At 45.2% G+C, this 13689-nt stretch overlaps 1 protein-coding gene across 1 annotated transcript in view; it reads left to right on the top strand.

The window, feature by feature from the left end:
- Eyg (eyegone) overlaps nt 1-13689 on the top strand; it is a 45769-nt gene that overhangs the window by 19323 nt on the left and 12757 nt on the right. Inside the window, exon 2 of the mRNA XM_076368270.1 lies at nt 39-215. Coding sequence (XP_076224385.1) covers nt 39-215 — 177 coding nt within the window. The remainder of the gene's footprint in view (nt 1-38; nt 216-13689) is intronic.

Below are 13689 nucleotides of genomic sequence, written 5' to 3'. Positions count from 1 at the left end.
TCCCCACGAAATAATCGGTCACGTTGTTGCGATTCCAGGCGTGAGCTTGCAAAATTGCACCGCGGGGCCATTCGCCAGCGGTAATGGCGGCGGTGCGAGCCGGCAACGGTTACTGGAGCTGTCCCATGGTCTAGGAGCTCTCAGGCACTACAACGACCTGGCCAACCACGTGCTGTCGCTGAATCAACAGGGCGCGGTCGTCACGAAACTTTTGGGTGAGTTTATTCGACGATTCGAATCGATTTTCAAACTATGATCGTCAAATTCCGTGAGGATAGATGAACCTGACGAGGATCTTTCGAGAGCTGAATGATTTGTTTAGAACTCTGTCGTTTACGAATATGGAGAAGTTACTTTAACCCTTAGCACTACAGGTTGTTTTGTAATCAGTCAGCAACTGCAACTAATTTTTATAGTATTCGTAGGGGAAATGAGAAATTTCTTCGATTTTTTATTTTCCTTCCTACAAAATTTGGATGTGTTGAAGATCTAATAATTTTAGGGTAGTTTCTTTGATTCATTAAAATATTTGATATTATAACTGGTGCAATATTGGAGCCTACAGAGTTCAAAGGGATAAGAGACTTCTTTTCTTAATGTACAGCTTTCTGAAAGAACTATTAAATCGATGTGTTAATACATGAATTATAATATATATGAATAGATTTTAATGATAAATACAGTTTGTATAAGAGAAGGCGATACAATTAATTCGTTCGATAGCTCCAGTGTGAAGATCTGTTAAGAATCATCCTATCCGATCACAGAATTCCACGAAGAAACCGATCTCGTTACCAGTAGAGATCCTCGTCAATTACCGAATAGACGCGAATGAAATAGAAGTATCTCCGTTTTATCGTTCAACAATTAGGCGAAACTTTCATAAGCAATAAAGTATAAAAATACTTATCCCGGCACGTTCGAGATTCGAACGACATCCGATCGTCCTGCGGAGAGAAAGATCGATTCCGATCCTAACGGCGGTAAATCGAAAAATTGAAAAACCCGATAACGGGATCCCCGTCGGTGGAAAAAGGAGTAAAGGATCCGTCGAAAATTTTTACCGCTCGATACGGTCACAATGGCGGTGCTCCGCTCGCGGAGGATATTCCATTAGGAGAAAGAAGGAAGCCGGTCAACGGGCAACGGGCTCGCGGTACAACTTCATTCTTTATATAGTCCCATCTTTTATAATAATCCTTTCGTCCCATCTCTTATATAGTCCCATTTATATAGTCCCCTTTACTAGGGGTCTGGTCGCGAGATAAATGCCCGTACGGTTACGTGCACGTGTACCGATGCGTGACACGGATCCGCGAGAAGCCCGCTGCTTCCTCGATCAAATCCGGGAAAGGTTAAATCTGTCTTTAGGTAATGATAGACATTCCGAGTGGGCCGTGTAGTCCAAATAACGATCGTTTAACCGAGCGAAACCGTCGGCTCGCCGCGAAATCAGTTACCTTAGTCCGTGTTCTCCTCGCGGCAAAAAGTCGAAGACGATCTCAAATGGAACGGCAAATAATCCTCGGCACGACACGACGGTGAACGAGAAAGAGAGAGAGAGAAAGAGAGAGAAAGGGAGAGAGAGAGAAGGTAGAAGGAGACAAGGAGAAGGCGAAGGAGGGAGAGAGGGACGCGCTCGCGGCTATCGATCGCTATTATTTCCCCCGACGTCCAGCAATTATGCGCTCGTAATTGCGTCTGCGCCCCTTCGCTCAACTTTCCGACGTGATCCGTGGATACCGTTCGATTTCGAGCCCAATACGCGACGCGGAAGCTGACGACCGGACCATAAAAGGATCAAACTTGTCCTGTCCTCGAAAATCTTGACGCTTTACCTGCGCCGAAGGTTGTTCGATGGTTCCCTTGGAATCGGTAATTGAGATATTCGTTTGGAAAGGCGGTCGAGTTTGGGAATAAGGAACTGGAAATTGAAGTTATATTATTGAGTTGATGAAGAATTTTGCGATGGTTCTTCGGAATAATTAATGAGGAAGGGAGTTTGGATTGTGGAACGTGTGAGTGTTGGTTGAGTATTCGGTAATTGGAATCGTGAGTTAAGGATTTCCTTTGGAATTCTTGTTTGAAAGGAATTTGTTGGAATCTTTCTTTTCGTTTAATGTCTTTCGATGACTTTGTGTTGGTAGCATCCTCGGATGGAGATCATACTAGCCAAGCGCGCGCAATGTCCGAGCACTGAAGAAGCCAGTGCTCCAATTCCTCAAACGTGAACATTCAATACTTTGCTTTAAACGAATATGCGGCTACCAACATACACTGTATACAATGCTAAACTGCACATACATGCAACAACGCAATTTTAATTGCTTCTCAAGATGGAAATCACGCGAGCCGAGCGTACATGAAGTTCAAATACCAAAAACACGAGTACCCTAATTCTTCACGCTAAAAAACATCTACTTCAAAATAAATATTCCTCGAAGACTATAAACTTCCTCCAATCCTAAACAACACATACATAGAACAGCACAATTTTAATTGCTTCTCACTCCATTTCCATCAAGACGGAAATCACGTGAGCCAAGCGTACATAAAGTTCAAACACCAAAAAAACGAGTACCCTAATTCCTTACGCTAAAAAACACATCTACTTCAAAATAAATATTTCTCCAAGACTTCATCATAATACACTTCCTCCAATCCTAAACAACACATGCATACAGCAGCACAATTTCAATTGCCCCTCAAGATGGAAGATCGCACACAATATCCGAGCACCGAAGAAACCAGTACTCGACCGTTGATTGTAATTCCCCCGTGACGGTGCGCAATCAAATCGAAGATCCGCGATGGCTAAACGGCCCCTCGTGCCGTGAATTAGGAACGCGCCGCGAAAAACCCGCTGATTGCCGGAGAAACCGTCGTGCCCGCCGCGAGGGGCCGTTGGTGCCGTTCGCCGGTGGACTTTCCGATGCCAGTAAAACCCGTTTACGAGTCAATTTCGCGGCGATTTTCGGTTTTTTCCGTGGACCGGGCTCGAGCACGATGACGTTAATCGGCGGCTCGTTGATGCCCGAGGTGACCGAAAGAACTGCTGCTACGGGCCCCGGATTGCCCCGGTATCTGGCCAAGCGTTATCCGGCCCGTTCTGCCCGGTGAAATAAGAGGGAGCGCCCCGGTATCGCCGGCTCTGCCCGAGTAAGATGTAACGACCGTCACGAAGAAATGGCGCTCTTCCGAGCTCGTTAGCCGGCCCGGGATTAACTCGTAACAGCTGTTTCTTTCGCGCGTAAAACGCCTCGCCTCGCACCGCTCGCGCGTTCCCCAATAATTTGTCAATAATTGCCGCGATCCTTCCGTGTTCCCTCGGGAATTTTCTCTAGTTGTTCGCCGGAAGTTCGATCGCTCGGTGGAAAAACCGATCGAGCTGTTAAGCTTGTCTCGGTGAAAGTTGGCGGCCGAATGTTTGAGCAGGGTAGATCCATTAGTAATGGTAACGATTCAGTTTGCTTTGCTTGCTCGTTCTTGTGGTTCCTTTGGTATTTTCCCAGAGATGTTCGATTTTGAAATCGGTTAGATTAAAGGTAGAGAGATTTAGGGTAATATTGTGTTCTTCTCGAGTATAGGTTGTTAACTGTCAATTCCAAATGTGGTCTGGTAATTTTGAACCACTTGCCTGCGCAGTTGCGACTAATCGATTCCGTGGAACCTGTAAAGTTGGAATTAAGGGCATAGCTAACCCTGACTTATGATTCCGTAGGTGTGCACGCGCGTCGATCTATTTATTATTAAGAACTTCCGTCGACGTAAAAATTCACGTGTATCTCGGAGTATCGACGTCTTGCTGCTTCCATGTTCAGACTAAGATCAAACCAAAGAAATTCCTACGAGTCGGGCAAACTTACTATATTTCTCCATACCTTCCTCATTTCATAATCATCCGCATTCGTCAATGCAACCGCTAGTCAGCCGTCATTCACAGAAACTCCGCGAGCGCAATTAAGACTTCGATCGACTAACGTTCAGCTTGCTCAATTTCCACGCTACTTTCTCGTACAATCATCCTTTGTATCCTCTATAATTACTATACCGATTCTTCTACATCCATGGGAAATTTATAAGTGCAAAATTGCACAGAACGCGTATGACACAAGAAATATACAAACTATCTATAGTCTACTCTCATGACATTCCTTCGTAAAAACCATTCTCCATTGTGACTCTGCTTTTCTACTTAAATTCTCAAAAATTAGAATTTGCATAAAGATCCGTTTCCAAAAGAAGCATCGGGTTCAGCTCTTCCTTGGTCAACGCCGCGAGCAAGACTCCGGTGCCCCATCCCCTATTCCTCATCAGTCCAGGTGGCAACTGTCGATCGGCGCGCAGCGCCGCAGCGAGGCGAGGCGAGGCGAGGCGAGGAGACGCATCGCTCGGACCGAAATAAAGTTATTAAACTTGATCCGCGATGATGGTATCCGGATGCCGGGTAGGCAAATTCAGTTTAGCCGCGCAGGTGCGAAACGATCCACGGAAAATGTTGTCCGGCGGCGTCGTCCGCGCGGACGGGAGCCGGCCTCTCGTCCGAGCAGCTCGCCAGGGGAAGGAAGAGGAACGCAGAACGCGGCCGGTCGGGGAGCAATAAAAAATGGAGGCGAGCCACCGAGCATCGGTGGAACGCGCGCTGGGTTTCTCTCTTTCTCGGCTGGCTGCTGCCTTGGTCCTCGTTAACTTTACGAGCCGCTCGTAAAAATACCGTTCGGCCTGCTCTCTCGGCTCGCCGGTAATGTCTTCATCTCCACCGGATACGGACTCCTTAGGCGTCTCGAGGTGAATATAATGTACCATAATCGACCGGCCAATTACTTAACAGCGGCAAACAATTAATCCCACGGCGGCAGCGCGGTCCACCGGTCCCCGGCCGACCGATTCCACCCGGTCCCACCGGAATCCTTCTTACACGATCCGCGGAACACCATTCTTTCGCGGACGATCCGCCGTCTTCCTTACTCCATCGGTCACGCTGGAATCTTATGGTTTTATTGACTCTTCGTAGAGCGTTCTGGAACCGCGAACGGAACCGAGGGGTCTTCGAGTTCTCGATTTGAGGTATCGGATCTTGGGGTTTTCAGTTTGACGCGTCGTGAAGCTTTATGGTTAGGGTTTAGCTTTGAGGCGTTGAATCTTGGAGTCTCAGGGTTTTAGCTTTGAAATTTTGGAAGAGTAATGTAGGTTATTATTATTTATGTAGAGTCCCTTCTTGAAAATAAGAAAGTTGGTTTGTGTTTAACTATTGGTGGATCTTGGGATGGTCAACTTGGTTGGCAGGATTCTATCGGTTGATCTTCGAAGGCGCAGAACTGAAGTTTTCAGTTTGATGCATCGTGAAGCTTCATGGTTAGGGTTTAACTTTGAGGCGTTGAATCTTGGAGTCTCAGGGTTTCAGCTCTGAGATTTTGGAAGAGTAATGTAGGTTATTATTATTTATGTAGAGTCTCTTCTTGAAAATAAGAAAGTTGGTTTGCGTTTAGCTATCGGTGGATCTTGGGATGGTCAGCTTGGCAGGATTCTATCCGTTGATCTCCGAAGGCGCAGAATTGAATCTATTATGTTAGTTCTAAGCTTCAAGCGTCCTGTTATCTAGTTTTCGCATGCGAGAGGCGCGAAGTCGCGTTTAGCATTGAATCGTTGAACGAACTCTCTTATCTATACGTCGCCAGAATGCAGTTGGTATATTAGTTTTATTCGTTATTCTGTTTTCGGATAGAAGGAACGTAAAGTTACATTCAGTGTCCCCCTCCGGTTGAACTTCCCTGACGCCAGGCGACAATAGAAATTCTTCAGCGTTCCCCGCGCTAGTAAAGATAAGATTTCCTGTCGCCGGCGAATTCGCCATTACCGATTCTCGCGTCGGCCGTCCCCGCGAACGTGACGGTTTTATCCTCGCCTCGTCAAGCACTCGCACGATTTGAGTTCCGAACAAAGTTGCAGCGGGCCTGGGATCTTCGGGTCTCGCGTCCTTGGATCACCGGGGAAGTAAATTCTTCTCATTTACATCGGAATCTTCTTTACCCGTTCGCCGGCAACGGAATCATTCCTTTGCCCGGGATTCCGCCGTTGGCGGAGAATCCGCTAATGAATTTGGCCATCGTTACGGTTTCACCTCGATATCTTGGTTGTAAATGGCAGCACAAAGTGGCGTCCATTCTTGCGCCTCTAAGAAATAACTTCGCGCCATTGAATCGCCGGGGAATCAATTTCCCCTGGCTTCGTCGGAATCCCCTCTCTTCGATCGACAAAGGCGAAGTCGTTGTTTTTCGGGGAATTCAGCGTTACCGGTTCCTGCTGCAATCATTTCAGTTGCGGTTTTGTTTCTCGTTGAGGCACATTCTAGATCGAAGATGAACCGGGCTGCAACAAATCTTTAATCTTCCGGAATCTTCGTGTTCCTGGAACATTGGGGAATAAATTCGTGCCGTTTCCATCGGAATCTTCGTTCCTCCGCCAGCAGAAGGCAGAATCATTTCTTTAGCTGCAAGTTCACCGTCCTTCCATTCCCCCGGTAATGAAGCTGAAGATTATTGCGGTTTTATTGACTCTTTATCAGCCGGTGATATGGGTATTCATTTTCACGTTTTAAATCCAGGAAGAGCCGAGCTTCATAAAACTACACATTTAGAGCTGCACATTTTTGTGATAAATATCCTTTTCAACTAATTTTAGAATATCAGCGACATGTAAGAAGTGTCAGCGTGTTTAATGGCCGAGTGGCTCGGTAACTGTTTATTAAATGTCGGTTGAATGTCATTCATTCCGTTGCTTTTCGCCGGGATTTTCTTTATCCAATTAGCGAGGAGGAAATTGTTTCTTTTGCTGCAATATTATCGTTGCAAGCGTCTCCGGATATTATTCTTCCGATTGTTACTGTTCCATTGACCTCCAATAAAGTAGTCGCGTACGCGTTTCAACTCGAGCTATCCGAGGCGAACAACGTGTCATCAAGCGTAGTAACTTCAATTTATAGGTTCTTGCTCTGAAAATTTCATCATAATCTCCTCTCCCTTATCAGCCGAGATAGAAACGCTTCTTCCCAACAAACATCAACACGAGTTCCCGCAGGTATCATCTTTACGATCGTTACTGTTCCACCGACCATTCAGAAAACATTCGCACGTATCAACCCGAGTTTCGCGTCCAACGAGAACGAACTTGCATTAATCGTAACTTCAATTTACACCTTCCTATTCTCGCAACACTAACAAATTCTTTTCAATTCCATAAAAATCTTCTCCATCATCGACCGCCACAGAATCGTTTCCTCCGCTCCAGAGTCATCCATTATAAATTATCTACCAGCTGCATCTTAACGATCGACAGTTCCATCGCGCTTCGCCGAAGAATGTACGCTTCGGTTCAAATTCAACAAACTTTCATTAGCCATGATTTCAATTTACACCTTCCTATTCTCGCAACAAATTCTTTTCAATTTCATAAAAATCTCCGTCATCGACCGACACAGAATCGTTTCATTCGCCCCGGCGTAAATTATCTGCCAGCTGCATCTTAACGATCGACACCGTTTCACCGCGCTTCGCCAAAGGATCCCACACTCCAGTTGAAATTCCGAGACAACAAAGTTTCGTCAATCGTAACTTCAATTTACGCCTTTCCCGTTGGAGCCGCTGCAGAATAAATTCTCCGCGGTCCCACTGGAATCTTCGTTCCCCGATCAGCGAAGAAATCGTTCGTTCGGCCGTTTTCGCCGTCGTCTCCGGCGATCAGCGCGAAGATCGTTACGGTTTTATCGGTTCTTTGAACAAGTAGCAGTGCACGCGTACCCCGTGTGCGATCCCGTGATCGCGGTGGAGCTCGCGAGACGCGTGTGTTCGATCCGGCGCGTTAACGCGCCGCTGGCCGCTTCGGTTGTTACTTCGCGCGGACGATAAATTTCGCGGAACCACCGCTTGAAGAATGGTACGCGGAACGATATCGTCTAATTTCACCGGTTGGCATGCCACCCGGACAATTAATTCGACCGCTCCGCTGTCGGTCTTCTTGTCCGGCGTGTACCACGATCGATCGCGCCGATCGCGCGTCGCCCGTGACGGAAATGCCTGGGCGTGTTGGTGCGAATGCGCTGGCACAAACCAGATTGATTCGATTATTTTATTGTTTTCTTTATTTTCTTCGTTATTCTCTTCCTTATTTTATGAGCTTATTATTTGTATTATTTCGTTTTTATTTTCTTTATTATTTTATTATCTTTGTATTATTCCACGGCTTTATTATGTTATTATTTCCTTTGTTAGTTCATCGTTTTCCTTATCTATTTATTTCTGTTATTATTCTTTTGACTTCCTTATGGTAAAGCGTTGAAAATCGGAATCAACAACGATCGGCGCTCGATTTTTCAATGTGCGATACTAATGATCACCAGTCGAATTAAACTGTTACTGCAGTAATAGTAGTGTTAGTGTTATTATTATAAAGTAATTATTATCATCATTAGGTATCGCGATCCGCTACGTTAAACGATGGTTGGTCGTAAAGTTAATCAACGTGAAACCATGGAATTTGCTACGGTAGACCAGAACGCACTGAAATCGTCGGGCACTCGACGCAGAAACGATCGAACGACACCAAATGTCCTTTCCTCCCTCGATCACTCTTATTTCGTTGAATGAATTCGTAACGACGAGCGTTCCGCAACGACGTCAGGTATCGTGACTGACTTTCTGAATCATTTATTCAAGAGCCGCTGGCGGATGGCACCAGTGTCCACCGTGAAATAATTCAAATTCTGCGTGAACGATCGTTTCATTTTTCCCCCCGTTGCGTTCTGATCCTCGGCGAATGTACTGCTTCGAAGGATATAAATTCATAGGGATCCGATTGTAGACGAGTCGTCCGCTCGAAGGTAACGGACGCAAGTCATAAAATGCAAATTGGTGTATAGAAATAATTAAAATCAATGCTTCTCTAAGCACAGAAGTAAAACATAACGAATTCTCAACATTCTCCCATATTTTCGACCACATTTCGCGACTTCATTCTCGAATCTACTAAAGTCAGCCTAGAATCGTTGTCAGGAGGCTAAACTTTCATAGTAAATCAATAAGTCTGTCAACTGGCGAACAGTACTGACAATGAATTATTACTTCCAATCGCGTTGAATCGATTTCAAGTGTATTTGTTCGACGAGCATCGAAGATGCACAAGTTTTTCTCTAAATTTCTATGGATACAGTCGCGAACGAGGAGAACAGCGGATAGTCGGCGCAGTGATAGATCTCTGAGTCAGCGGAACGATCGTTATCTTTCGTAATCCTCGCAGTTAGATGTCGGACAAGCTTCCGCATACTGCATCCACGACTCCGAGCACAATTGCCCGTCGCAGCATCTCACGCATCGCTTCGTAGACGACGATTACCTGCACGCACCCCCGTCTTCTGAATGTGACACGTTGACAGCTGAGAATGCATCATAAACTAGAGAAACCACTAACAATCTTGGTACCCGGGTACTCGGTTCCGTGTTCGGATACGGTGCGCTAACTGAAATATTACGGATTGTCCGAGAATATTATCGTACACCCTAATCGATGGATTTCAATCGATTGGCTTATGAAATCGTGTCGGACTCGCGGTGACATTATCAAACAGAATTTAATCATGAATATTTACACATTACTTCTTTGCTTACTAAGAGGACTAACTTTTAACCCTTTGAACTCTGTAGGCTCCAATATTGCACCAGTTGTAATATCAAATATTTTAATGAATCGAAGAAACTACCCTAAAATTATTTCATTTTCCACGCATCCAAATTTTGTACTGAGAAGGAAAATAAAAGATCGAAGGAGTGTTATGGCATACTTCATTTCCACTAGAGATACCATAAAAATTAGTTATAGTTATTGATAAATTACAAAACTATCTGGAGTGCTAAGGGTTAATAAGCTCTAAAGCAACCAGATGGGTTACATTGAAGCAAACAGAAAGAGGATTTGTATAGTCATTGTTAATTGAAGATTTTGTAGACGCTATTTGAGATCTATTAAGATCTCTGATAAACTGAGTACAAATCTGAAATGAGTTACAATGAGTTACAGATTAGATTACAATAATCTAATTACTGAACTATACTTTGCTACCTCAATCATCTGGAAAATATGTGACCCGAATCATTCCAGATACCTGACTGTCAACCCGAATAGGGTACTCGAGTAAAATCTACCCGGATATTCGTCACTCTCCCGGGTATTTTCCGAGCACTCGTGTACCCAACTCGGATACTAACAGTCTCACTATTATACAATCGAAAAACAGTAGCTCTAACAACAATCTTCCAATTTCCCAATAAAAAAGCAATATTATCGTTCAATCATCTGATAAGACCAAGCACGTCCAACTTTCAACTGTCTCCAACACTAGAAAAACCACAGGTTTACTACTTGTTATTAAGAATTTATTAAGAAAAAGAACAGATTTACAGGCATATTCAATACGAATCTTTGCTTCAGAGTATAATAATTGATAACAGAAGAATAATATCAAATTTGAATTCAAAGGGACCAAGTATTGTTCAAGCTTGTTCGATTCTGTTAAAAATCTACGCGTATCTACAGTATACTAAGAAACCGAATATCTATCGTCGGAATTTTTATAAAGACAACACATTAAACCCTCAATGGTCCAGGGTTAAACGGCAGCCTATAGCGACAGGGTCACGAAGTCGAACCTCTCCCATCGAACAATCAATCTCCTTTTTCTCTGTTTCTCGCGAGTACGTTTCGTTCGGGAGCGAACCGACGTGCGCACGGAGCAAAATGCGCGGAGAATGGAAAACAGAAAGAGAGAAAGACGGGAGATGCTCCCGAAGGAGAGGAGAGGAGAGATGCACCGGGTCGGGGCAAGGAATTTTTGCTCGAGGCATGGATACCTATTAGCCGGGTACATCAGTTATACCCGGCACGCACTTCACCCGTGGGAGCGCACGCGATATCCTGCCGGCTTTTTAGCCGTCATTATTGTTATTAATAATAGTACGTAACGACCGATAATTGCTCAAGTCTGCCTGCGCCTCTGGTTTCCATTACCTTGCCAGCTCGCTGTGCGTTTCGAGGATTCTCCCTCGGTTTACAGGAGCCCGGCTACCGACGCGTCACCTCCGGGACACGCACTCCGCGCGATAAGTCCTTTATCTTCGCTCGCTCCCCCTTCGAGATCGATGTCCCCTGCCCTCTTTCCACTGTTCAAACAAATGAACCCTTCACGATTTTACAACGATCTTCTATGTACCTCACGGGTTTTTCTAACGATTACTGGCAATACGATTTTATCGTGTACGAGGACAATCTTAGTGTTTCCTGGTGTTCTACAATGTATTGCGAATGTATTGGATTATCATCGAGTTGAACAAGGTGGAGACTTCTAAATGAAAAATTTGAAGAATCAGGGTTTCAGTATCTAACACTAGATCTACCAGATAAGTCAATGATCTCTCGCAATTATTGATTCCCCAAGAAGTCGAAGCAACACCAAACTGCAAATCGAAACCTAAGCACTCAAACTTCCTATAACAACTTCAAGTCAATTTCACAGCAATTCTAACCTTAAACCATAAAAACCGAAGAAGTTCCACTTCATAAAACCCTCCATTATCAATCACAAAATTCCCAAACCCCATCTCTAACTTCCCTACAAAAAACACATCACCCTATCCCACGCTAAAGTCAAGTTAAACAGCACTCAAACTTACTATAACAACTTCAAGTCAATTTCACAGCAATTCTAACCTTAAACCATAAAAACCAAAGAAGTTCCACTTCATAAAACCCTCCATTATCAATCACAAAATTCCCAAACCCCATCTCTAACTTCCCTACAAAAAACACATCACCCTATCCCACGCTAAAGTCAAGCTAAACAGCACTCAAACTTACTATAACAACTTCAAGTCAATTTCACGGCAATTCTAACCTCGAACCATAAAAACCAAAGAAGTTCCACTTCATAAAACCTTCCATTATCAATCACAAAATTCCCAAATCCCATCTCCCTCTTCCCTTCAAAAAACACATCACCCTATCCCACGCTGAAGTCAAGCTAAACAGCACTCAAACTTCCTATAACAACTTCAAGTCAATTTCACAGCAATCTTAACCTTGAACCATAAAAACCAAAGAAGTTCCACTTCATAAAACCTTCCATTATCAATCACAAAATTCCCAAACCCATCTCCCGCTTCCTTCCACTAAACCACATTACCCTATCCCACGCTAAAGTCAAGCTAAACAGCACTCAAACTTCCTATAACAACTTCAAGTCAATTTCACAGCAATCTTAACCTTGAACCATAAAAACCAAAGAAGTTCCACTTTATAAAACATTCCATTATGAATCAGAAAACGATTCCCAAACCCCATCTCCGACTTCCCTTCACCAAACCACATCACCCTATGCCACGCTGAGGTCAAGCTGAAATCATCGACGCACACGTTGCACGAATCGCGATCATGGATCCTAGATCCAGACTACCCGTGCTCCCAGAAGAGTCTGATTCGATCGAATCGCCGTTGACTCGGCATCAGGAACCCGCGCTTGATCAATTTATCGCGGCCGCGTCCTCCGGCAGCAGCTGCACGCCGCCGGTGCATAATCGTCCGCGTTGTCGCCGGCGATTGCGCGAGCCGTCCCGTAACTCATCGGGTGGCCCGTCGCGTCTACGGCCTGCATTATGCACCCGCGCTATCCACTTTCAGCCCCGGCTTTCCCAGGAGGGCTCGGGAGCACGCGGCGCGGCTAGAACCCCAGGGGTTGAAGTAGTAAAATCAATGATAACCGACGCGTGGCCGGCCGGTCGGCCACGCCGCGCCGCGCGCCGTCGGCGTCGGGACGAAATTCACGCCGCCTCGAAATCCTCCTGACACCTGCCGTCGTAAAAGCGCTGCCCGACCGCGCTCGCGGCGATAAATTGAAGTTTAAACAGCGGAAGAGCTTCGCGGCTCGCCTTTCACGCGGAGAAAGGAAAGCGGGCCTCGTCGCGTTCGTCGGGGACCGGATTTCGGTGGTCCGACGTTCGGGAATCGTTCGTCGAATTAGATTGAACGGTACTCCGCGATTAGGCCTCGGGACACTAATTTGCTGCCGATAATGAGATATCCTGGGGATCGTGTTTTTTCGGAGTGCGAAGCTTTGACGAGCGGTTTCCATTGTTGTGGCTTTAATGGATTAGACGGTGTCCGTGATTGGAAGTTGTTTCGAATTTTGATTAGTGAGATCGTCGAGTGAATGTAGGCTTTTTATTGGGACAGGAGGATTTGGAAGCGAGTGGAAGGAATTTCTCTGTGACGCTGGTTTCGAGTATCATTGCATTAGCGGATAACTGCTTAGGAGCAAGTGAAGATGGTTTCACTTTAGCGATTCGGTTCCGTTAGATTGCTAGAATACCGCGTTATTTACTGGGAAGAGTGTTAACGCGAAGTAGATCCGCGATAGCTCCCGATTATTATACTTCGCAGCAGCGGATAACCACTTAGGGCCAACCGAAGGCGATTTTACTTCGGCGATAACGATTCGGTTCCGTTATACTGCTGAAACGTCGCGTTACTTACCGGAGGATACAGCGTTCACACGAAATAGATTCATATTGGGCCTCAATTATTAAATTCTTCATTATCCTACCACCACTTAGAACCACGTGAAACTTTCCTCGGATAGCGATTTGGTCC

Source organism: Nomia melanderi, chromosome 6 (assembly GCF_051020985.1).
Source record: "Nomia melanderi isolate GNS246 chromosome 6, iyNomMela1, whole genome shotgun sequence".
NCBI lineage: Eukaryota > Metazoa > Arthropoda > Insecta > Hymenoptera > Halictidae > Nomia > Nomia melanderi.
Note: the sequence above shows the minus strand (reverse complement) of the source record. Positions and strands in the feature narration are given on the sequence as shown.